The following is a 27,450-nucleotide window of genomic DNA, read 5'->3' on the forward strand; positions in this document are numbered from 1 at the left end:
AACTTTTTCCCCTCCATCTCACGATTTTTGGAGATTTCAATCACGTATACCTACTCGTATCACTCCCCCGATTTGGAAGAGTCCAGCCTTGAGCTTGAGCTCGAATTGTAGAGCTACCAGTTCAAGAGTTGGTCAGCACCCAAACAGAGCAGCTATTAATTACCTGCAAGGCTGACAAGTGCGGATGAGAAAGCAAGAAAAAAAAAACAAGGAGAAGAAAAATAGAAAGGGAGACTAGCTTGCGTGCGACGCTGATCACGTCGCGTCGCAACCGATACCAAGCAAGGCATGCCTCGATGACATAGATCAAACTGGGAGTTGATTGGGACGGATCACCTGGGAAAATTCTAAGTAGCAGCTCTTTCATTTCCACGTGTTTTGAAAGCCGGTGGATCTCATATAATTTTTTGACATTTGAGTGATCCCTGATGTACGTATTATGCACAATGAGTCTTTGTCTCTCCCGCTTTCCCTCGGCTTCCCTTTCTCTCTTTTTCCATGGGTTACCGTACAATTACATCTCGACTATTCAAGTGGAATCCATGTATAGTTTACTCCTTGAACAAATTTAATTTAATTTTTTCTCAATTTCTTATCATCCTAAATTTTTGTTACCCAATTAATAATATCCTGTTTTGTATTGACTCGTCGATAATATGATGTACTACGTCTTTAATCTATACTTGGGCTGTTTCGAAAAATTGGACCACGATTTCGCAGTCGATGATTGAAATTAGTTTCATTCTTTCTCTCTCTCTCTCTATCTCCTTGCATATGTTTGGTCGCACGCGCGTGTACGACTTTTGTTGCTCTGTGAAATAAGCTTGTAAAATAAAACTAGTGATACCATGTTCCCCCAATTGAGTAATCGATAATACGTGGTTTTCTTGCGTGTTCTCATTATGCATTTTTTGTTGATTCGCCGTGCAAGCAGTTACTCTACTTGTATCTCCAAATTTCAATATTAGAACCAACGCAGACTGCAGGAAAATTGATTTCGTGGAATTTCATGAGCCCCCCCCCCCCGTAAGACCCCTACACTACCAATTCTCCTTCCTCCTCGTCGTGGTTCTCAAGTGAGCTCTTGTAGTATGCTAAACCGGCTGATCGAGTTTTTATTCGTACAGCGCATAAAAATTGTGTCATTTGAAGAAAACGATGTTGTTTTTTTTTCCCATTTTGCCTTGCTTATAACTGTATAAAAATATAGACAGACACTGATTTCTGCTCAATCAAATGATGTATGAGCATACCCGTAAAACACGTAAATTATTTTTATATTCTGACGCGCCAAAAAATTTTACGCTTTTTTAAAAAAAAGTTTAATAGTGTCAATTCAGCTCGAAAGCGTGATCAAGTGGGTGTGCTTTCTTTTAGGCAGCGGCATAATAGTTACATACCAAAGTGACAAAGAATTTTTATCTTCATTAGATTTACCCACTTATTGGCAGATTTAAAAACTGTGACAATAGAGTGATTTTACAATGTAATTAATTTATGGTATTACGAGCATCTCACTTTCTTTGTCCCAAAATAGCATACAAGATGCTTCAAACAAAAAAAAAAAAACATGATTTGGTGACTTACTTACCATCGCTTGAAACAAGAATGACTATGATAACTTTAAAGACAAATATTCCGTAAAAGCAAGTTAAAAATTAACTTTTTCCAGGAAACTGAATGAGAAGCATCGTTCAGAAGTAACAAAAGGCTTATGCAAGTAGGAAAGCAGACTAACGAGTGAGAAGAATTCAAGGCATAATGCCTCACACAAACCACTGAAACATTTTCTCATTACTTGGGTACCTACGCGTGTGTTGTACGTGTTACATGCCAAACGCCATATAGATACCCAAGCCAAAGCTACACTGGTAACGTCTGTATATTTATATTTATACGCCAGTGAGTCTGCGTGCAAAAAGTTGGTACAGGTGCGTGCGTGCGTTTATGTATATAGATTTACAGACCCACTTATGGGATTTTAAGTCTCGGGTTCCGCCAAAGACAAAAGAATCCTCATAATCACCCGCACTGTACAAAATGTATTACGCAGTCACGGCTGCAGCTCTGAAATCCGTTGTATAACAGAGTGAGAGTATGATGGCAAAAGCGTGGAAGGATGCGCGCAATTACATCTCGGCGTGTTAACAAGCGAGAAGCGCGTAATTGTATACCCACGTATACTCGAGAGAGAACAATATGGGAAGCCGGCTTGGGGACTGTTGATACATCGATTGCGTGAACTGCCCTGCACCGTGTGATTTCTTCCTCTGTTTCGTACGGCCGGATAGGTAACTGTACATATACCTATAGGCACCTAGTGAAGGTGTGAGAAAAGAGTGCATTTTCAAGTAGAATATGTACGCACCGAGATGCATGCCACTAGTCGTGAGTCGTGAGGTAATACATCAACCTACACTTTTACTTACCTGGTATACTTGTACTGAGGTGCATCTGACTGTGCCCTGCTACCCAGTTTTCAACGAGTACAAGTGGCGATGGCACAACTGTGCCATTAATTAGAGGGTCTGGCTGATCATCCTCGCAAAGACTCCGCAACTTTTATACATTTACCCCTTACTCGACACAGAGATACAAAAAATATAGCGACTTTAACTGGAAGATTCTTCGTGGCTCTCCATCAGGACTGCTCTGAAAACTTGACTCCATACGAGTTGAAAACAACTTGTGCATCGAAAATCTTTGTACTTTAAGACCCTATACCTTATTTATTTTCAGTTTCTATGCAAAATGTCTGACTTCTCGATTAATTTCTAAGCTTAATATAAAGTATAAACTGGTTAATTTCCATGTTGATTTTAAACTGTATAAGTCTCCATATTGCGATTAAAAGAGTGGCTACCTACAACACACATTAGAGGATGCACATTCTGTTTGGGTTAGAGTTCATGGTTTAAAATCTTAAATAAAAGAGTAAAGAGTCTGAGAAAGGAGAAATTAAAATAAAATGTTTTGGAGTTGTTTTTTACACCCCGAAATTGTTGATGACTGTTATACACGTCTCGCTATTTACACCAACAATGTGGACTCAATTTTCATCATTTCTCATATGCAGTCGCACATCTTTTCATTAAAATTATAATGTGGTGTTTTACAAATCAAACCAAAATCTGTTTTTGTTTCTTGACGCACTCAAGTCTGCTTAATATGTAAAGTATACGTTAAGATTCACACTAATTCACAGAAACCAGTAAACAGTGGGTTCTTGGGCACACAATAATGAAGTTATACTTCTAAAACATTCTATGGCAGACAATGTATAAGTATAGATATACCTCTTATAAAACGATATTATGTACAAAGTCTAGAGTTTAACCATGGCATGACGTACTGCCAGTACAAGAGTGCTCGCTTCCATCGAGTCTTCCTATTGTTTCAAAACATTGTCAGGTACATACACAGACACACTCATTCTTACAATTAGTCGCGTATACGATTAATGATACGTATACGTATACGTATTCTTTGATTGCACTTACCATAAAAATTTTTTTTCTTAAATATAAACCTTCTAAGAATAAGTATTGTGAATGAAAAATTTCAAAATTATAGCATTTCTGCCAAAATAGTTGTTTAAATAATAATTTTTTTAACTTCAACAATTCATTAAATATAAATTATGATAATATATTATTTTAAATACACATATAAAAATAAAGATTATCTTACATGAAGTGTTCTGACACTTGACATTTCTATAAAATTTTTATCATTATTATACAATTCTAAAAAATGACCGGTTCGGAGTTATAACTTTTCGGAAAAAAGACACCCACCCAAGCCACACGCAAAAAATTAAATATTCGTTTAATTTGAATAAGAGCTATTAGGTATGTATATTTGTAACATCCAAAATTTCATAATTTAACGCGGAGTCAGACTGTTATTGGTATAATCTTATACTAAAATTAATAAGGTTTGCTTTAAGGTTTTTGCATTCTTATCTAAATACCCGATGATCTTTACCTCCAAATTGCGTTTCCCTCGTTCATTCACTCATAAAATTACATGTATTAAGAGATAAAGAAAAAAAAGAGATGAAAAAAGTATAAATAAAGAAACAACTAAACCGGCGAACATTCCCGTAGAAGCAGTTGTAAGCTGAGAGAACAGGTGAAAAGCTTGTCATGTTGCTGCAATGCACCAGCAGCAGCACATAAAAATACATTCCCAGCAGATTTAATGGTGCGTTGCTGATGCTTTAAAGATTTTTTTCGCAAAGCCCAAGCTCATCCACCACAATATGTATGCGTGTACCACTTGTCATCCAGAAACGACCATATCTCGCTGCATCTTTACAGGCCAATGAATTAGCTCTGACGTAAAGGAAGCGGGCGACCTTCGGTTCTTCTATACCGCCACTCGGAATACTTGCACTTTTTAAGATGTCAGCTTTTCTTCTTCTTGTTCGGGCACCCCGTTCGCTGCTTCAGTTACACAACCATGAGTACAGCTTGGAGCGTCCTCTTTTTGCACTTTCTTTTCGGAGCACGATCGTCTCACTCGCTTTTATCAAGAAAAGATCGAGAGCCTGCAAAGCATGGGATGACTCGGGAGAACACCTCATCCTTGAAAAGTCCAATCATCGAAGAAAACATCTTTATCAATGAGAAACACTGGCCTCCTTTTTTGTCACCACCACATGACTTGGTGATCTGACTTTTGGTTTTGATGCAGATTTGCATTTTTTCCGAAATATGCATTGCCTTTTCATTCTCGTCGTACATTGATACACAAACATACAATGGCAAAAATAAACATCCTTATCTTACTTCAATAGATTTTTAATGCTTTTAGATACAACAGGTAATTTTTTTAGGTGCAGTGAGCCATAGGTCTTGTGGATAATGTGGAACTTGTTAAAGTATACAGGCCTTACTACCAAGAAAAATTTTACGAGAAATTTTATACTGGGCTGGCATGCAAACCCACAAAAAAACTTGTACGAAAAGCAGTGAATCTTTTATGTTCTTTGTGGGATAGGGATACTTTTACTTTTATCTGAAATGCAAGAAATAACAGAGAAAAGCTTATGCAACCCTGAACAAATTGGCATTGAAAAAATATATATTTGAGTATTTGATTCAAATAATTTTGAACTACGTAGGAAGTTGGTTGTCTGCCTCGTACTAATGAGTTATAAATGCTAGTTTCAAAAATTTTTTTTTATTTCAACTTATTATTGATGATTAATAAATATATAATTTTAACCGCAAATTACCACACTAGTAATTAAAGATTAAAACTGAATTGCCAATGACCACTTCAATAGTTAATAACGGTTGAAAATAAGGATTTTGTATTTAACCACCACGAGTTGTGGATTAAAAGTACCTAACGTTTTTATTTTTTTATTTTCCCATACTTAGTTAGTATTTGCAAGACGTTTGTTTTTCATTTTATTTTACATTTAACGAATCAAAAGCTTTGAACATCTAACATAGTACTCTTTAAAAAAGTTGAGAATTTTTTTTATCGATAATAATGGCGCATAAAAATATTTCAGTGTATTCGAAATGAGACGCGACTAATAGCACCGGAGAGTCCTTAGAAAAGTAAATAAAGTGGCTGAAGTTGAAACTAAAACCTCTACCATGATGTAAGAATATAAGGTGTGGCGTTCCCAGGTCTCATTTTCGTGCCGTTCTGCGCCTTCCATCGCGACGCCATATTTGAGGGAGATGTGACTACTACAGCGCCGAAGAGCCTATACAATGAAATGAAGTTGCCAAAGTTGAAATCAAAACCTATTTCCCCCATTCACCTCAAAGTGAGACGTATATATATATATATATATATATATATATAGACATACGTATGAATATACAATTACGTCAATTGATGAATGATTACCTATCTAGTCAGTTTTTCCGTGTAAATATTCACGAATTGTACGTTTGTCCCTGAAACAACTGGAATGAAAATATTTAAATAGTTTCACGAGTTTCTTGATGTTAATATTCTTTATAATTTAAAAGCTTTTGAAATTTGTAGACAGACATGGCGGCACGATGGAAACACATTCTACAATGTAAAAAAGCATCATGTGGCAATAACTGGAACTAAAACCTCTTTCTTGCGTCTCATGACGAATAACATGAGATTCCATGAATTATTGGGATCGGCCCTTGAGAACCTTCTCTCGAAACTTTGGAATCACACCACAACGTGTAAGCATAGAGAAGCTGGTGCAATACGCTTTGCTAGATTCTTACGTATGCTATCCCACGTCTCTACCACCTAATGAACCATCTAACCCACCGTACGGGCCTTTTAAATATCCATTGTGATTTTAGAGACTATTTGGCCCGACATAATATAGCTTCCTTCCTCATGATGTTAGCACCGGAAAAATTTACTGATAATCATCAGGATTAGATAGTTAGGTAAACTCGGATATTTTTCTACCGAATCTAAGCTGTTGACTCCTCAAGTTCCTTCGGCTGGTACAAGGCTACAGCACTTTAACCACTAAGTGTCATTAAAGCTATTCCTATACATAGAAGTATGAAACCATAAATGATATCCAAACTGTTAATATTACCATTAAAATTTTAAGTACAACGTCAATCAACAAGTACAATATTAATAATTTTAACCACCAACTGTTAATCTTATGACTAAAATTATTGAAATTCTGTTACTGACTGACGTATTGCTATGTTGCACATGTTTCAGGATGGTTCTCAGTGATATCTGGAAACGGGACGGCAGCAGGAGCCAGAGTTTACCGGAGGGTCGAAACGTTGGTACGAGCCGGAGTACCGGCGTTCCTACTAGCCGCCCCACTCAGGGCGTACAGCCTTACACATTCGAAAATGGGTAAGTCCATTCAGCCACTGCTGCCATCATCAATAGTACTCTTCCACACGTATTACACAGACATCGTGCATTTAATCACGCAAGCTCCATCGCACCCTGTTAGCTCAGCTGTATGATTACTTCAGCAGTGCATGGGCACGTGATTTACGGTATATGCAAGGTAATACAAATTCAGGCGTTGAAGTCTCGAACAAAGGCTCCCGGCTCGCGCATTATTTATCTGTTATCCTTTCGCTCCTCTGCCCACCGGCCCTTTCAGCATTTATTATTAGTATATGAGCTGCCTATCTGCTTGCCACAAAACCTATAGTACCTAGATAGAAATCTGACCAAAAAGTTTCTCCTGTCATCGCTCGTTCTTCCCGTTTCTCATTATAAATTTTTACCCTACCTCACACTGTATTGATCCGCTGAGATTTTTTTCACGATTAACTAGAGATGACTGCAATGATACTCACGACTTCATCCTGTGTACAACTTGTCAAACTTTTCCTAAACTGAAATTTTTTAAGACGAACAGCTTAAGTATACTGTCTATCAACGTGCTTTTTTTTTAACTTTACGAAGACTGGGCTCGAATCTGATTAAAAATAAATTGTAGGTAAACAAATAAGGCACTATACGTTTTTAATTTTATTAAATTTACGTATGCATCGATCACATTTACAAAGCATGCAAGATTCACTTGTTCGATCGCAATTTATTAAGTCCAAAAAATATTGCATAGACTTCTTCAAATAATGATCTAGAGGTCATAGTTTTTTTAGAATCGCATAAAAATCATTATGAGCTTTCCAAAGACACATAATTCTTGTCGAAATATTTTGTTTAAAGGTATCCGACGGAACATTAATTATAATAAAAAAAAAAAAAATCTCGAAATTTTTAGCTTTTCCGCACAAAACTTTGCGTACTTCAACAGTGGCAATCAAAAATCGTTTGCTTGTTTTTGCTTTATTTCTTGTGATAACATTATACCGATGCCTCGGTCAAAGAACTAACACAAATTACTTAACAATCGTCAAACATTAAACTCTTTTATTTTAAATCAGTGAGATAGTTGATGACCTTCCTCATCTGGGAGAAGAATATGATAATCAAGTTTTGTGTGGACATTACTCATATACAGGTTTATCAATGTATCGTGATCTTAAGCATACACGGTAAAACGCTGTATAGCATAAAAAACTCATAACAGAAGGAGTGTCGTGAAAAAAAGGGCTGGATAGGATACAAAATTGAAAAAAATTAATAGACTATAAAAATTTAATAAGTAAAGATATCACATAAAGAATTTAACATTTCAAGGATTTATTTTTAAATTGATAAAATTAAATTGTTAACTAAATAATGATTAAACGTAATGTGCGTTACGGCAAACTCATTGTAATAAAATTTGACGAACAAAAAAAAAAATCTTAAAATAGTGGACCTTTGAAAAAAGTTATAAATCGTTATATACCAGTTTGTTTGAGGTTAATCTCTTTCCGAAAAGACGTAAAATTTGATAAGAATGGACCTTTAAAATATTTGAGAATGTGAAGCCAATTTGAGCACTGTTAAGTCAGTAAGACTTACAATCATCTTTTGCTAAGCTTCAGTAGACTCAAATAAACGGTGAAGGTACAAAAGTTAAGAATTATAATTACGTTAGAACAATGCATATAATTTTGCAAATGTTTTGAGCATTCGCTATGACATGTAAGCTTGTAGATTTTCATATCGGTACAACGTGAACAATCCATCATGGTATGAGGCGATTTTTTTTTTTTAATAATGAATGAATAATGCTTGTTAAGCCCTTATAGCATCTGCATATACGGTTCATATGCCTACCTGCGCGTGAATATACACGTGTACCACTTACTTTGATTGTAAGCATGTTCATTACTGTAATGGGTATTTTGTGATCTTATACAAGCATAAAGTATGAACTAAAGGTGACACACAAAGACAAATTGGGAAACCCTGCATACGTGCATAAAAATACACAGAGGTACGCAGTATTTGACAGAGTTGAATTACTCTGAAATACTTTTTATTTCAGCTGTAATTCAAGTTTTCCAACAATTTAATTAATTTACTATAATAAAATATCTCAACTAAATACTCTTCTTACAATTGTATTTAAAATAGTAATTCAAATAAAATACTTAAATTAATATTTCATTTCAAATAAAGTAGTTCAGTCGTTAAAAAATGTTTAAAAAAAACTTATTATTTTTATTTAAAACACTGTAATTAAACTATTTTATTTGAAATAGGAACTTGTATTTAAATATAATAAATAATGAATAAAACATTTAAATAGAAGGTAGTTTAAACACTTTATTTCAAATAAATTGTACCAAATACATTTTTATTTAAAACACATTGTTTCAGATACACTTGTATTTGATAAAATATTCGAAATAATTTGCTTAAATAAACTTGTATTTTATTTAGTTATTTAAAATGCTTTGATAAACTGCAATGGTATTACAATATATATTTAAATATTGTATTTCAAATACTAATGTATGAAATCAAATCGTTTCGGGACAGCATCAGTATGGGTTTTTCCCGAATGATTGATTTCCCACTTACAATACATTCATCTAGCAAATGCGTAGTGGCTCCCTATATAATTTCAGTAATGTATGTATGTACAAGCGCTGCAGAGGTTGATAGAGATTTTTAAATGTCTCACCAGGTACCAGAATGTTTTTTTACAAAACACAAAAGCTCTCAAACTATACGTACAGTTATATCCAGTTTTCGGCTTAAAAACGCTGTATAATGGTTTTAAAACAAAGTTTTCATAAACAAATTAAAAATTTTTATGAATTTACAAAATTTGTATATGGTTGGGTTTGGGTAATACCAATAGACATGATAATACATGATAGTGCTGATTTTGCTTTGAAACATTGTGTATTATGTTTAGATATGGCCATACAATAATACAAAAAATTTAAATTTTGAATTTCATGGTAACGCACTTTGTCGTGGAAAATTAATCAAACACGTTCAAAAATTATACTTTTATTTGACTCAATTATTTCAATTACTTTATTAAATACAAATATAGTTAGTCAAGTATTTAATTTAAATATTTGAAATACAATTAATTGATGAAGTATTTCAAAATAAAAAATTTTAAATACAACTTTATTTGTTGTGAATGATTTTAAATACAAATGTTTTTCAACAAATAAACTAAAATACTTTCATCAAATACATTTGTATTTCGTTATTAGAAATCCATTGACCAAATATAATTGTACTTCAACTTTTTTGTATTCAAAACATATAATTTGAAATCTATTTAAAATAAAGTATTTAGATTTTTTAAATTTTGTTTAATGTATTTAAAATATTTGAATTACAACACCATCAGTATTTATTAAAATAATTCTAAATATTGTAATTAAAGTATCAAGTAATTGTTACTTTATTTTGAAAAAAAATTTCATTGAATTAATAAAACGGTTATTTTTTTCCAAATGAAATAGTTTTTTTTTTTTTTTTTTTAAATAATTAATACGACTTTGGCCAAGTCTGAAAATAGACTTACATGCTACATTACTACTGTTGCAGAAAATGGCAATTTGCGGGCTCACTACACGAAAACGACGATCCGAGCTGGCGAAGTGCTGCGGCTACTGGCGGTTTTCCAAGACATGAGGCGCGGTAGCTCGGTGGCCTTCAACATAACGGGTGGTTTCTCGGAGCGCGACCAGTACGCCCAATGCCTTGACGCCCACGGCCGAGAAGTGTTTGCACCATTGTCCGCCCGGGGCGAGTTTTATGCCGTCTGCCTCGGTGATGGCTCTGCCGGCGGCAACCTCGACACTAGCAGTGACGCTCTTCTCTACAAGGTTTGTGCTTCTCGCCCTTCTCCAATTTTCGGGGTACGAGAAAATCTTTGATTTTCAAACCAACAAGAACCAACTGTTTATCGAACACTTTATACATTTTAAAGTATTTCCTCTATTTTCAATAGAGCAAAAATTTCAAGTCCTGTACATTGATTTTTAGGTATACCAGCGTCACATCAAGTTGCTCAATTTTCGTTAACGTAAAAAGCGTTGTCATCTTCATTATGAAATATAAAATTGATCCAACTATAAAATCAAAATGTAGAAAAATCAATCGAAATGAATCAAGGAATTCTTGAAAAATACCACTTCTACGTAACGAAAAAAAAGCGATTTAGATTTATCCACGTAAGTTAGTGTAACATTAAATAAAATTACAACTTGTGCAACAAATTATGAAAAAATAAGTACATTATATACTTTGATAAATAATATCCTGCTGTATGTAACATAATAATTAAATAGATTAAAATTATATTTACTCTCAACAAGTTTAATTTAGTTTTTCGTTGACGAATCATAAGTAATATACGAAGAGTGAAAAACCATTCAAATCCGTAAGATCGATGTGCAATATTGTCTTTTAAATATTTTACAAAACTTTTTATGACTACCGAGACAATGGAGAAAAAACCAGGGATCAGTTTGGTGTATACGTACCGTGGTAACATGTTGTGTTCAAAATTTAATTATCGCTTATCAAAATACACAGTAGGTAGTGCTCATAGCATTGACAAGACACTTTATAAACTCACGGTGGAAAATTGGAGTTGGGCGCGATATAATTTGAGAGTAATTACTTTCTAAAACGATTTCCTATTGCTTGACTCGCTTGTTTTCGAATTTGATATTAATTTCGTCGAACGATTCGTTTTCCTGTTCAAATTTCACTGGTAACAAATACTAATGGTTTCAACAACACCTACAACAGCCCCAAGCCCTGAGCACGGTTAAACCTGCACGAATGCCGAATATAAGCTGATAAACAATTCTTCCTATCGATAATGGGCCTCCTTTTGCCAACCATCGTGCCCTGACGGTTGGTAACCGCCTTCACTTGTCTCCATTGTTTCGACCTGTACGGGCAATTTAAAGCTTATTGGAATGAACGGAGAATGGAAGCCTTGATACACCCGTGTTGAGGAAACAACAAAAGCCGGTGTCGTGACCCGTTATAACAATCACTATGCCATCCATCTCGTATTATTGTATTGTTTCTCTTTTTTTTTCTCCCCTTTTTATCAAACAATTTAACGTCGCACTCGAGGGCTTAGCGCATCATACAGTTCACTTTCCAATTAAGCTTGATATACGTCGACGTGCATCGGATTAAATAATGTACACGGTGTTGCGGGATCAAATGCAAAGTGAATGTTGACGTTGATCGTACTTTCAACGCACATGCCACATACGTTCGAAATGAATATAAAAATCAACTGATTAAAAGAAAAAATGGATTGCAGCTACAGTATTAATTGCTGAATCAACTAAGATTTCACACTGTTCGTGTACAGGTGCACCAGCTTGCGAGGCGGCAACTACCGCTGCGTGTGCGCCTGATAGCCGGTCCGCTGCCGGTGCCACTACCGCGGGAGTACGGAGGCCTGATGCAGCTCGAGTTGTCAACGCGGGGGCCCATAGTTCTCGGCTGCCTCGTGCCCGAGACGCCGGTCTACAATCCGGAGATGCTCGAGCTTCTGGTGGCGGGCAGTGGCGCTCCTAGGGTTCGCCGGGCGAGGCTGGGCTACCCCTCCGAGGCTCGCCTTCTTGCCTCTCCCAAGATGCAACGGCTCCTCACCGCCTGCAGGTACATAGTATATGGTATACAAATATAAGAATGTAAATAGTTTTCCTCTCCTGGATCATTTGTCCTTTTTTTTTTTTTTTTTTATTTATGTCCGCCTGTTCACTGAAGACCGATGATGGCGAGGGATATAAAAAAATTTCAATATTACACCAATCAATCACAATTTACCAATAAAAACAATCTATTGCTCGTTTACCCGTTTCAACACGCCCCTCTCTCCCCCCCCTAACTCCCACGTTGACAATCAAATTCATAGAATTTACTCCCTACCCCCCTGAAAAAGTGACGTGGATTTTTATTTTTTATTTTGCATTGGCTTGACCAATCTATGGAAGTGCTGAATACGTTCGTTAGAGCAAAACGTTTAACCACTTATAAATCGTCTAGTTTTGATGTTGAACAAATTTCAAGCTCAGTATGAAGGTGATCCGAGTTGGTAATGCAGAGACGGGCAGTATTCGATAGAGTTGAAATACTCTGAAATACTTGATTTCAGCTTTAATTCAGGTTCTCCAAATACTCAATTACTTTGTTTAAATTAATATCTGAAGTAAATACTCTACTTATAATTATATTTAAAAAAGTAATTCAAATATAATACTTAAGTTAACATTTCATTTCAAATAAAATAGTTCAGTCATTAAAAAATATTTAAAAGAATATTTATTATTTTTATTTGAAATCTACTAATTAAACTATTTTTTTTTTTTTAAATAAAATCATTAAATACGTTTGTACGATAAATGTTAAATACAATACAAGAGCAGAAAGTAGTATTTCCTTTTAATTATACGAAATGCATTATTATTTGAAATACATTGTTTCAGGTGAAATTGTATTTGATGAAGTTTTTGAAATAATTTGCTTAAATAAACTTGTATTTTATTTAATTATTTAAAATACTTTGATAAACTACAATGGTATTACAAAATATATTTAAATATTGTATTTCAAATACGAATGTATGAAATCAAAGCGTTTCGGAACCGCATGAGTATGGGTTGTTCTCGAGTGATTTCCTTACTCACAATACCTTCTCTCGGTATGCGTAGCGGCTCCCTGTATAATTTCAACAATATAAATGTATGTACACAAGCACTGAGGTTGATGAAATGTTTTTTAACTGAATGGTTGCTCACCAGGTACGAGTTTTTTTTTTTTTTTTAATACAAAAGCTCCAGGACTAGAAGTAGCGCCATCCAATTTTCGGCTTAAAAACTCCTTATAATGCTTTCAAGACAAAAATTGAATGTAAAAATAAAAAATTATCAATATTCATTCTCAGGACTTGGAACCTAAAATTAATGTGTATATATACACGTTTGTATTCATATGTACAACATATATCTTGTAGCAGCTGCTTTTTGCACGAGAAATTCACCTTGTGTTCTTTTACAAAAATTTTATATGGTTGGGTTTGGGTAATACCAATAGACATGATAATACATGATAGTGCTGATTTTGCTTTAAAATATTATATGTTGTATGTATATATGGCCATAGAATAAAATAAAAAATGTAAATTTTGAATTTTATGGTAACGCTCTTTGTCGTGGACCACTACTTTTTTAATTCAAAGACGCCCTGGTAGAAAATTACTACATAAACTGGCTAGAAACTCGTTAACGTACATGCGTAAATGGGCTTATAACATGTTGACGAGTTTCTAGCCAGTTTATATAGTAACATTTTTACGTTTCTACCAGGGATTTAAAAAAATATACTTGTATTCGACTCAATTATTTCCATTACTTTATCAAATACAAAATTTATTTAGTAAAATATTTAATATAAAATACTTGATGTACAATTAATTGACTAAGTATTTCAATTCGAAAATTTTTAATACAATTGTTTTTGGAGTCAATTATTTGAAATACATTTATATTTGATTAAATAATACTTTAAATACTTCTATTAAATACATTTTTAGTTTAAATACGTTATTTAAAATTCATTGACCAAATACAATTGTATTTAAAGTTTTTGTATTCAAAACTTATTATTTGAAATCAATTTAAAATAAAGCATTTAGATTTAAAAAAAATTTTGTTTATCGTATTTGAAATATTTTAATTACAACACCAGCTGCATTTGTTAGAATTATTTTAAATACTCTAATTAAATTTTAAATAATTGTTACTTTATTTTAATAAAAGTTTAATTTTATTAATAAGCCTGCCTTTTTCCAAATAAAGAAGTAACTTTTTTCATATAATAAATACGACTTTGCCCGAGTCTATACTATACGTACACACATATATACATGCACACAGCTTGGGAAAAGTCGTATTTGATAGATGAAAAAATATACTTTTTTATTTAATGAAAAATAACTGTTTTATAAATAAAATAAAATTTTTTGAAAAATAAAGTACTATTTACTTGAGATTTTAATTACAGTATATGAAATTATTTTAGAAAATACTGATGATGATTTAACTAAAATATTTTGAATACGAAAACAAAATTTTTTAAATCTAAATACTTTATTTTAAATAAAAATACTAAATATTTTTTTAACAATTTTTAATAACAATTGAAATATTTGATTTCAAATAAAATATTTCTTTATGTATTTGATTTGAACTACTATTTCAAATATAATTGTATTACAATATGTAGTTCAGATATTTAATTTAAATAAAGTAATTGAATATTTGGATAACTTGAATTAAAGCTGAAATAAAGTATTTCAGAGTATTTAAACTCTTTCAAATATTGCCTATTTCTTTTTTGTAATAAAGTTTTTTGTCTAACTCATGTATTATTATAACCTGGATAGGCTCAAATTTTTGTAAGTTATTATGTCGGTTTGATATCAATGCAAATTCGATGGCACATACATTGGGATAAAGAAATTATGCCGGCATTTTTATATTTTTACGAAAAAAACCAGTTTTTTGCGATAACTATACTTTTGCATATACATTCAACATGTTCGCGTTCAAATACAAAGTTTTAGATAGAAGTATTTTGAAATCAAAATAAAGTACAACTTTCTGTATCGCAATACAGGTGCTCTGTAATGCAAAGTAGGTACAAAAATAGGGAAGAAATCATTTTTTCCCACGAAAGACAGGAATCAAAATTTTGCAATAAAGTTTTCCATACGAAAGTTCTAGAATTCATGAAAATAAAGCTTTATCGTTTAGTAAATTCCTCTCCATAATATCATCTTGACACTCTAAACGGTATAATTCGTTTCAAAAAGGCCGAAAGTTTGTTATATACAGCATCAAACTTTTTTACATTACGTTTGTGGGCAAAAGTGTTAAGTATAAAAGTTGGAGACCTCATAAAAGTATACATTTTCTGCTGCGACAATTTTCGTCTATGGTCATCCTAATAATTTAAACAAATAAATTGTACTAAAACATCTGAAAAATCGTTTTTTAAGCATATTATAACTGTTTAGCGTATCCTTTGCGGAGAAAGTGTTTATCACAAAACTTACAGATTTTTTAACTTGTAATTTTTTCTTCATAAGATACATAACAAAATATCAAACTTCTTTGGGTATGATATTGGGCTGTAAAAGTGGTCTCTAAAGAAATCCTTTAAATTGTTACTTTTGCTCTGGTTATCCGTAGATTGGTCATACTTTAAATGCAAGACGAATAATGTTTTTCATACATTCATCCGCTCGTTTAAAGATTGGGTGGTTCCTTTCATTAATCAAAAATATTACTTTATGTCTCGTGTCGTTTTAAATGATTCATTTGATTGACATAATGGTAATACAAATTTTTTTGTATTCGACTGCCTACCACCTATTACATCCGTAAAACGCAAGAGCTCAAGGATGCGTAATGGCTTAGACCGAGCTTATAGACCGATTTTAGATCCACACTTAGTGAAAGGGAACATCGCGTATCTACGATGTCAGTGTTACCCTGTCCTCTGCCCATGCTTTGAATACTTTTGATTTGTATTCAGGTATTGCCGTCTTTAATGTCACAGAAGCGTTAGCATCAGAAAAGTTAAAATTTTTCATCAACTCAGGGAGTAAAACTCCGTAGGCATGCATCATAATATTTTTGAATAAATTATCATGATAGCTGTCATTGCCGTGAATTATATTTATATTAAAAAGGTAAATGATCCCGTAACTGAAGTCTTTTTTTTTTAACGTGGTTTGTTTACTAGTGTTTTCAAAAGTTTAGATGCATTTAATAGTTACAATATTCCATTAAAATAATTTACAGTGATAGTATTTGATTATACTTGTTTATCTTTTTACAAGAAACGGCTGAAGGCAAAAAACTCTGTTTAAAATCTATGAACAGTTATTATTTAATATTGCCCTTAATATACAACGTATAAACATGATTATGTTTACTAAAAAAAATTTTTTAATTGTTTTTGTTTGTATTTACATAAAAAATTGCACACGCATAATTTGATACCGTTTGAAAAGATAAAAGAACATGTAAGAAAAAAATATGAATAAATTTTATTGTATGTAGTAAGAAGTATGGTACATGTTAACTTACTGAATAATAAAATATGAAAATGATAACAACGAAACATTATGCTTTCTTTCAGTAGAGCGATGGGCGATCGCGCGACGGAACCGCGGGTGGCCCCGCAAAAGCTACACTCCGAGGATGAGAACCTAAAGGAAATGCACCTGAAAAAGATCAAACCCAAGCCCGAGAGCAAACCCATCCTGCAAAGTCTACGCGAGGGTTTGGAGCAGCTAAAGAAGCCAGGCCCGCCAACAGCGGCGGTCGGCCGCCCAGACTCGGAGGCCCGGCCACGCAGCGCCAGCGCCGGTCCCGGCCCCACCCCCGGTGCCGGCATCCTCGAACGCATCAACAAACTCCGCAAGGCCGGCCGCAGCCGCAACCCCGCCAAGAAGTCGGCCTCCTTCACCTTCGCGGTACGCCCCGAAATCGCCATGAAGACCGTCCAAGCCCAGAAGTACTCAAGCCTCGAACCATCCGAACCCCTCCAGCATCCCAAACAGCCGACCCCTGGCAAGTCGCCCGTACAACGATCCGTGTCCACGTCGGTCCTCGAGGTGCCATCCGTGGAGCTCCAGCCCAACTACTCGCGGGTCCGGGACAGCCTGGCGGGAGCACCCCAGCCTACCCCGGCCCCGCCGGACCACGAGTCCCTCGAGCGCCGGCACGCCGGTGACGACATCTACGCCGAGATCTGCGAGAGCCCGGCTGTGGTGGGCCGCCAATGTCCCGGCAGCCACGTCATGGCCCGCGTCAAGATCCTCGTGCGGGACGAGCAGCCGCGCGAGCAACAGTCCCTCGAGCTCCAGCCGGCGGTCGACCGCATCAAGATATTCGTGCGGAGCAGTCCGGAGTCCCCCGCCGACCGCAACGACGCCAGCGTGCATCAGAACGACAGCGAGGCTATTTACAACACGGTCTTCTGACCCAGACCGTCGTCCGTCTCGCTAGCGACCCGTCGTTGCTGGGCTTTTCGACTATCGTTGTTATTACTATTATTTTTTTCGTTTTTGCCAAAAATTTCGAAACTCGAGTATCCAAGACTTCTCTTTCGTTGTGATTCGATTGCTCGCGCTATCCTGCCCTTCTGGGCCACGGTCGTTTGCTCCGTCCAGTTGTGACATGTGGATTGACTGTGCGACGCCCAAAGGGGGACGATAGCTCGAAAAATATTTTAAGGAAGCGACGCCTCTCATCTACCTGCATGATGGAGCGCCGGTGTAATTATGTACATGGTACTAGTAATTCTTAGTTGATCCGAGTTTAAGAGAGTAACGATATATTTTAGAGTACTTTATCCATAATGTGATGTGCCAGATTTGTCCTTGCTATTTATGCGACGAATGTAAAATGCAAATGTAAAACGATATAGTCAGAGCGCGTTCTTTAACACCAAAGTGGTGCTGTACTGCTTTGTACATACTTGGACGTTGTTTTATGTAATACAAACTAACCACGTTGAAGTAACAAAAGATATTAATTTCTACTATCTGTAACAATATAGGTAAGATAACGAGAAAAACATGACGATAGTCGCATTTAATGAAATAAAGGAAACCAGACAACTGGTTGAAAATTCATTATAAATTTATTTCACGTCTTTTTTTAACCATTCTTAATCCCTTCCTTGTTGCGATATTTTTTCTTTTGGAAACACTAGTAGTAACTTTTTTCTTCAAAGAGGGACGTTCTTCGATGGCTTGTTTCATAATGTCAATTGCTTTATGAGAATTTTGTTCTAGCGATATTTGCAAGGAGGAATCCAAATATTTCCCAGAAAAGTTTTTTGGGAAAAACGGCTTTTTCAGAAGTTTTTCCAACTGATGTCTTCTAGCTTTCAACTGTCGTTTTGTATCAGCTGTTTCCATCTCTTCCATAGGATGATCGCTAAAAATTAAAATTTACTTTAGTAAGTACGTTTACCAATAAAAAAGTTTGAAAAGCTTCTGCTTACAACTCATCATCATCAAGTAAGAGATCCATTTCCTTCGCTGCCTTTTGCAACCAGCTCTTCTTGGTATTATCTCTACGACATGTCAGTTCCAGTTTATCGATTTCTCTTGCAATATTTACACGTTCTTTAACAGCAATCAATAAGCGATCGATGACAGGAAAAGTTGGCAAATCTTCAGCTAAAATTTAAAAAGTATATGTAGTGAATTACAAAATTGTTTGAAAATTTATTTCGTTCACTCTGTTAAAGGTGTGAGCACAAAAACAATGTAAAAAGAGCAATTTCTAATGAGTCATAATGTTTTTTTCACTGTACAACTTACGCTTCACATAAATTTGAATACTCAAACAATGTGACCACATTAATACTAAAAGTGTTTACTTACTTCTGTTCAATGTCTTGCAAAGGTTGCTATAATGGTGCTTTTCAGAAGGTTCCATCATTAATACAGTGATGCCTTCTTTCTGCGCTCTCGCTGTTCTACCACTTCTATGTACATAAGCCTGAAATAAGATAATTAGTATTATTCCATTCAATTCTTCAATTAAATGTGTCTGGTTTCTACATTTACCTCAGAAGTTCTAGGGACTTGGTAATGTATAACGTGCTCAATACTAGGTATGTCTAATCCCCTAGCAGCTACATCTGTTGCTATCAATAGCCCATTGTTGTTGGCTTGGAACCTTTAAATTTTAAAAAGCATCAATACAAGTAATCAATAAACTTTTTAATTGCCTTAAATGAAATATTTTGTAATGATAGTGCATAATTTGTTATTTCCTCACCTCTCAAGATTCTTCAACCTTTGTCTTTGTGGCATGCTAGCATGAAGAGGTAAGGGTTCGCAATTCAAAATACCAAATAAAGTTGCTAATCTTTTTACACATCCTATACTGTTACAAAAAACTAGTGTACGTCCAGTATGTCGCTTTAAAAAATAATACAAATAATAATCTTTGTGATCTATGGTACACGCTATGCGACACTCTGTCAAATTATCGGCAGTACCTAGATAAATTGTAACAAATGGAAACTGAATGACAATTCCATTTTATACCGAACAACCAAAGAAAAATACAAGAAAAAAAATTTTTTTTACCAGTGCCCTTGGTAACATCAATTACTTTTGGATTTTTAATTTGTAGCATTTCAATGACTTTCTGAAGCTTCTGGCCAGGCGTCAATTTGTAAATTTTACTTCTAGAGTTACGAATTTTCTTCCTTTGCAAATAATCAGGAAGCTCGTGCACCAATGTCAGTGTGGCAGAAAAAACAAACGTCTGTCGTTTACCGGAATCTTTAGAATTTACCCTTTCTATAATACTGTGCAGCTCCTGAAAGTGTCCTTTCTCTAACATTCTGTCAGTTTCGTCGATGACAAGGAATCTGAAAAATAAGATAATGCAAGAAATGAGAACCAACAGCAAAGTTTTGCTGTTCTTAACCTGTATACACTGACCGGATTGAGTTAATTTGACTAAGATGAGGATTTCTTTCATCTATCAGTTCCCACAGTCGACCAGGAGTCGCAATAACGATTTCAGGGCCATGGCTTAGTATTCTTTCCTGTTTGACTGCTGCCATACCGCCAACAATAACAGCAATCTTACCATTGAATGTAAAAACGAACAAGTTAGAAAAGAAGGTGAGTAGATAAGCAAGGATAAACAAGTCAATGAGCCCACCTTGATATCCGTATATTTTGCTGCCTTGGTCAAATGATCTTTGATCTGGATGGCTAGCTCCCTGGTGGGGGTCAAAATAAGAGCGTACAAGGGTTTCGTCGGCTTCGGGGCGTCATCCTCAAACCCCTCGATGCTGACGTTGTCGATAACCTTGACCAAGCCGATTCCTCTCTTCCGCAAATCTGGCAATTTTTCACGCAAACCAGAGCTGCCGCGGTCGCTCATCTGTTCTCTATCCTCCTCATCACTCGAAGACTCGCGCTCGTCCAAGCTCCGCTCTCTGAATTTTCCACTGGCACTAGGGACCAGCTTACCTTGCCTCCTTTTGAGTTCGATGATACCGTGTAGTATGGGTATGCCGAAGGCCAGGGTTTTGCCACTGCCGGTCTCCGCTGCGCCTAGCACATCCCTACGACCCAGGATAGCCGGCGGCAGGGCTAGAGTTTGAATCGTCGTTGGCTCGCGGAAGCCTTGCTCTAGTAGAGCCTTAGCTATGACTGTAGGCACCCCCAAGGCGCTCCAGGCTTCGTCAGCATTCCGCGCGCTATCCGTGACCATCTCAGCTTCATGTTTAATCTTCATGGGACAAGATTGGCGATTGACACTTACTTTAGGGTTGCAGTTATAGCTTTTTAATCTCTGTTACAGTTAGTGTTCAACGGTTTGTAGCACACGTTCAAGTATGCGCTCTACGACTGTAAACTTAATTACTTTGGTACAATTGTCACTTTCCCTTAAATGAGTCTCTTGAACTTTTTTTGTTTATGCGTACTTTATCCTTTGAACTTAAAAAATCATTCGTGTAACAAGTAACAACTGTTTAACTGCAACAATCAAGTCCTTAGTGCTCTATGAAACAGAATCCTAATCCGAACTATGCACAGAGCACGCTGACTGATACACCTCATTGACCTCATGCCTCATGTCATGTATACCCAGTAACCCGTGGGTCTACAGTCGACGAACTCCGAATACTCCGATACAAAACGCAAAATTGCAAAACACAAAAGAACAAGACTCATCGTGATCGTCTGCTGGTGAATCGACCAAAGTTAGGGCTCGGGCACATGGAACCGCGTAAAGGGTAAAGCGCTGTGGGACCAAGAGCTGTGGCCAAAGGGTAGTCAAAATTTTAACCAGCCGCCACATTCACCAGAATTAAGGAACCTCATAATTCGTAGCGGTTCGAAATATTTTGATCATATTTCATTTTGGTAAAGAGTTATGTGGTAATTATAGTTGTGCCATACAATCTTTTTCATTGACCAGCCGCAACTTACATCAATGGATAGAAAGTGGAAAGTAGTCAACTGGAGGTGTCATTTGTGGCAAGATTATGATCCATTTTTTTCACAAAAATCGACCTCCAAAAGTAAAGATAAAGTATTATTATCTATAATGTTATCTATAATGTCTCATCTATGATCTTAGACAAGTATCATAGATAAGATCGGGTAGAGGGTCTATATTTTTGAAGATCGATTTTCGGGTACAAGATACATTCTGATCTTGCCGCAATTGGCACTTTTAATTCACCACTTTTTATTTTTATTCATTAGTGTACGTTGCGGCTGGTCAATTAAAAAAATTAAATGGCACAGCTATAATTTTCTTTCTTTTTTTTTTTTTTTAAAGGTTCTGACCTCGCTGAGGTATGAACGACAGCTATAATTAGCACATAACTTACTCTTTACCACTATAAAATATGACCAAAATATTTCGGATCTCCACGAATCAATAAGTTCCTCAATTCTGGTAAGAGTAGCGCGGACGCGAATTTGGAGCAAACGATCAATACAATCGGGCCGAGTCTACGAGCTACGAGTATCAAGACGGAAGTCTTCAGCTCCGGCTTGCATGACAGTGACGATAGATGACGTTAGAACTCAGAGATTGTAGGGCAAGCGTGCTCGAGACAGCGCTCGGAGACAAAATATTTTTTCCGAGGATGCAAGGTTTAAGTTGGTAGCACCTTGCATCTCCGATTCCAGTTCCCAAGTCCAAACCGCTCCCATTCTAAAGCGCGAGAATTTGAATTACAATTTATAGACACTTGAAAAAAAAAAAAATGTATAATCATAGGGAAGCCAGTGCAAATTGCATAAGAGAGCAGTAATGTATAATTTATAAATATATTTGTATTATTACTAATACATAACCTAATATTTGATTTCAATGAGGCTCTTTTACCGTCAAGCTTGAATCAGATGAAATCAGATATATTTATATTGTTACCTACGAGGTTGTATCAAAGTTATTGTTGATTCTGTTAATTTCAAGTAATATTTTTATACTTTGGTGTAAAATATTTTGCCTTTACTCAAAAGAACCCAACTTGTAGCGATTAATTTAAAACTTATGTGTGTTTTATAACCACACTTGTTTTCTTGGATGACAAATGGATTGATTGTACGTTTGTATATTAAAGCATATATATTTTTGTTATTAGTACAACAGTCACTGTACCAAATTATACGAAAAATTAAATAGCACAGCATGAAATTTTTATCAGATGTGAAACAAAAACCAAAATCATAAGTAAAGTGGTGTAAAATTTATTTTAAAAAAATATATACATATATAAATATTAGACTGTTACAGGATACGTATTCATGACAAACTGTATCGATTGTAGAACTTAGTTGGTTTTAAAATTTTGCAAAGACTACTTGTGTTACTAAAGATGTACATCATTTTGGAGCAAAAAACAAATTGCACCAAATCTTACATGTAACGATATACTTTTCAAAGAGTCTTACAATACAATTCAATTATATGACATAGAAAATCACATATTCTGTTTTACAAAAAAAAATATATACATATATTAAGTACATCGATCTGTACCGATTTAGTTCTCTTATATTTACATACTATACAAGTCACGCACAACGGGTAAAACATAAAATGTCCATTTTTGGCAACGTGGTCAACAACATTGGGAGACCACTGCCTTGAAAATATCAAAAAAAATCGGATGATGGGTCGACATTAAATCTACAAAATCCGGCTTATTGATGATATTCTTCGCATTAGTCGCGATAAACCGAAGAGCCCTGTGCCTCAACCTGTCGACGTCGTGTCTATCCGCGAGGACCATGTACTCGACAACGTTGTCGGCGCTCACTTTTTTCACGAGTTTGTCCACACACATCTTTTTCAGCTGCTCGATCTGGTACTTGTCCGCCGCGTACAAAAGGTCAACGGCCACGTCACCCAAACCCTTGACCTCCCCGGTGTACATGAACCGCAGCATTTCCCGCAGAGTTTTGTACTCAATGTCATCGACGTGGATGGTGCTCGTCTTCTGCTCCACCATCAAAGTGCGGAACATACTGGCAAACACCGGACTCTTCACCGCCAGGACGCACCGGTGGGCGTACATCATTTTACCACCAGCCACGACAACCACGTCGCTGAACTGCTCGTTGTCCAGGAGCATCTTGTAGTCGTCGAACGCCTTGGCTTTTTGCCGCAACAGAGCGTACTTCTTCGGGTGTTCGTCCAACTCCTCCCAGTCGCTTCCCGAATCGTCGTCCTCCTCGACATCCGTCGTCAGATAAGCGTCGACCTTGTGGAACCAAAACTCCACCATGAACACCTGTGGCCCGGCCCTCGTGTCGAAGCAATCGCACTCCAGCATCGTGGACTCGCTCGACCATTCGGTCCGTGAGAATTGGAAGCTCCGCGTGCCCGTGTTGTTGAGGAACCGCACTTCCACGTCGCCCTCGATTTTTTCCTCGTTTTTCAAATTACAATGCAATATCTGTTCGTATTCCGTTTTTTCGGAAGACTGTGCAAACGGGAACGATTGGGTGGTCAGTTGAAGCTGCCACTTGTAGCCCAGACAAGGGTCCTTGAACACTGGCGACACTACTCTCCCGTTTTGGCTGATGTCGCTCAGGAATACCGTCCACCGGTAGTGGTTCAGTTTCTGACCGATCACGCCGGACGTGCAATCGGTGTCCAAGTTGAATGATGCCATTTTTTTTCTTGTATTGAAGTCACACTGCACAACCAGTCCTTGGTCAACTGTTTGTTTTGGTATTCTTTGACTGATGCCTTTGCGATGATTTTCAAAAAGTGAATATTCGAGGTGATACTCGTGGAACAGAAAACTATTCTTTGACACTAACTTATTGTGGAGAACATAAGCTACGACTGATGCCTTTGCAATGATTTTCAACGTACAAATGTAACGAAGTGAAAATGGATATTTATCATCGTTCATTTAGTTGGTCGTTAATAGCCAAGTCGGTCTTGGGATTGGTCAGCTACCTGATAAGCGCTTAATGAATTTGGCCCCGGGGCCTTTCTTTTAGACCTCCGCGTGCGCTTTCGCTATGAGGTGGCGTACAAACTTCATGCCATAAATTACGTCAACTGTTAGTCCGAATTCGCTTCTCGACTTTCTAAGCGTTCATCGACAACTTTCTTCATGTCTATACTGATAAATGCACATACTATGCAAACAGCCCAATGCGCCTATCTTCGAATATCTTGTATTTACCAATATTTGAAACTTTTCGCAAGAATATTGAATCTGACGGCCTTTATTTGTCAATTGTTTTAGCAAAACTTGGTACAACTGATGGAGTAGTCGACAAAAGATTGGTCTGGTTACTTGTAGGAAACACTACAAAGTTTTTATGGAAAAAGATATTAATATAAACTAGAGTTTTACCAATGTGCAAGCTTATAAGGACCATAAAGGCTTTAGGCAGTTTAGCCCTAGAGCCATTTACTGAATGAAGTTTATAGAGCGGCTAGTATATGTTTTACATCGTGTTATTGAATTGCAATTTAAAAACTACTTCTTAAAGATAAAATATTAATTAATAATTCTTAATTACTCTGTTTATGTGCTTTCTTGACTGGTTAGGATGCATTTTTCGTTCTTCCAAATAAAATGAAGGAAAAAGTAATTGTTTTACTTTTCTGTCGTAAATTTTATAAATTTAGTTTTTTTTTTTTTTTTTCTTTTTTTATGTCATGGGGGAACTATTCAGAAAAAAATTAATGAATCAAACGAAAAAAAAAAAATTGTCAATTTATTGTTTGCAATGGTAAAATAAAATTTAAATACTTTTCTTATAAAATGCAAGTGCCATCCTGTTAAATGTTTAGTGATGATTGTTGTTTTATCTTGCAGAGTATGAATTTTCAAGGTTCCATATGTAATACAAAGTGGATAAATCTAAGCACTTCTTCACGTAAAAGTGTTGTATTAGTTATGATGCGTGCTGCCAAACCCATTGTAATAAAATGCGGTCCCCTAATACATTTGACACTCGTTTCTTATATTTCCGTAATTAAATCATCCGTAGTATTTACCAATATTGTTCGATTTATAAAATTCATGATTACATTTTTGTTTGCAGATTTTGAAAGTATCATATTCCATTTATAACTTACTGAGAAAATCAAATCAGTGAGTCGATAATTTTCATTGAATTTTTAACAAGCCACAACATCACAAACCAAATTGTGCGTGTGTTAAAAAAAATAGGTTGTACTTATTTAAAATAAATGTATTACAATTATAAAATTGATGCTGTCAACAATTAATAAAAACCCCTCTAACGGCTTGTCATAAATATTTTTAAGAAATTTTTTTTTCTTGAAATACGTTTTACATGTAACCACAGTTAAACACAATTAAAATTAAAAATCGATTTCTTCTCCTACGTGTTAACAACGTCAGTGGTCTATAACAAGCCATGAGTCATTTCATTTTACGTCACTACGTTGCTGCCTAATATTGAATACTAAGTAATCTCGGATCAAAAGTAGCGATGAGTAACGACTTGTACTGCTTCTCTTTATTTAGACATTTAAACACCGAAAAATATGTTTATGTAATTTATTGAAATTGTGTCGTTAACTTATTACCAATATTTATTTTAAATATTAACTTAAAAACTTCTTTTCACTATTTTAAGTATTAATGGATGCCTTTTATACCTGCCAGCAACTGCATTAAGTAGTGACAAATATTGGGCTATATTTGGGTTATATTTATATAACGATTGGGCTGATTGCATAGTATGTGCATTTATCAGTATAGCCATGAAGAAAGTTGTCGATGAACGCTTAGAAAGTCGAGAAGCGAATTCGGACTAACAGTTGACGTAATTTATGGCATGAAGTTTGTACGCCACCTCATAGCGAAAGCGCACGCGGAGGTCTAAAAGAAAGGCCCCGGGGCCAAATTCATTAAGCGCTTATCAGGTAGCTGACCAATCCCAAGACCGACTTGGCTATTAACGACCAACTAAATGAACGATGATAAATATCCATTTTCACTTCGTTACATTTGTACGTTGAAAATCATTGCAAAGGCATCAGTCGTAGCTTATGTTCTCCACAATAAGTTAGTGTCAAAGAATAGTTTTCTGTTCCACGAGTATCACCTCGAATATTCACTTTTTGAAAATCATCGCAAAGGCATCAGTCAAAGAATACCAAAACAAACAGTTGACCAAGGACTGGTTGTGCAGTGCGACTTCAATACAAGAAAAAAAATGGCATCATTCAACTTGGACACCGATTGCACGTCCGGCGTGATCGGTCAGAAACTGAACCACTACCGGTGGACGGTATTCCTGAGCGACATCAGCCAAAACGGGAGAGTAGTGTCGCCAGTGTTCAAGGACCCTTGTCTGGGCTACAAGTGGCAGCTTCAACTGACCACCCAATCGTTCCCGTTTGCACAGTCTTCCGAAAAAACGGAATACGAACAGATATTGCATTGTAATTTGAAAAACGAGGAAAAAATCGAGGGCGACGTGGAAGTGCGGTTCCTCAACAACACGGGCACGCGGAGCTTCCA

The 27,450-nt window shown here is 35.9% G+C and overlaps 2 protein-coding genes across 2 annotated transcripts in view; one reads left to right on the forward strand and one right to left on the reverse strand.

Moving 5' to 3' along the window:
• The window catches only part of LOC106638931 (uncharacterized), a 68,058-nt gene extending 49,524 nt beyond the window's left edge, over positions 1 to 18,534 (forward strand). Inside the window, exons 2-5 of the mRNA XM_014352324.2 lie at positions 6,700 to 6,843; positions 10,423 to 10,703; positions 12,218 to 12,510; positions 17,059 to 18,534. Coding sequence (XP_014207810.2) covers positions 6,700 to 6,843; positions 10,423 to 10,703; positions 12,218 to 12,510; positions 17,059 to 17,905 — 1,565 coding nt within the window. The 3' untranslated portion in view covers positions 17,906 to 18,534. The remainder of the gene's footprint in view (positions 1 to 6,699; positions 6,844 to 10,422; positions 10,704 to 12,217; positions 12,511 to 17,058) is intronic.
• A 14-nt stretch (positions 18,535 to 18,548) lies between these two features.
• LOC106638930 (ATP-dependent RNA helicase DDX24) lies at positions 18,549 to 21,649 on the reverse strand. The gene is made up of 8 exons (XM_014352323.2): positions 20,619 to 21,649; positions 20,393 to 20,538; positions 20,033 to 20,319; positions 19,719 to 19,941; positions 19,505 to 19,616; positions 19,319 to 19,436; positions 18,934 to 19,111; positions 18,549 to 18,866 (listed from the first exon to the last, which is right to left on the reverse strand). The coding sequence occupies exons 1-8, from the start codon at positions 21,198 to 21,200 to the stop codon at positions 18,560 to 18,562; spliced, it is 1,953 nt and encodes a 650-aa protein (XP_014207809.2). The 5' UTR covers positions 21,201 to 21,649; the 3' UTR covers positions 18,549 to 18,559.
• Between the last annotated feature and the right edge of the window lie 5,801 nt (positions 21,650 to 27,450).

This window comes from Copidosoma floridanum, unplaced genomic scaffold, assembly GCF_036245765.1.
Source record: "Copidosoma floridanum isolate Cflo_tuat_1 unplaced genomic scaffold, Cflo_Japanese_pri ptg000031l, whole genome shotgun sequence".
Classification (NCBI taxonomy): Eukaryota; Metazoa; Arthropoda; class Insecta; order Hymenoptera; family Encyrtidae; genus Copidosoma; species Copidosoma floridanum.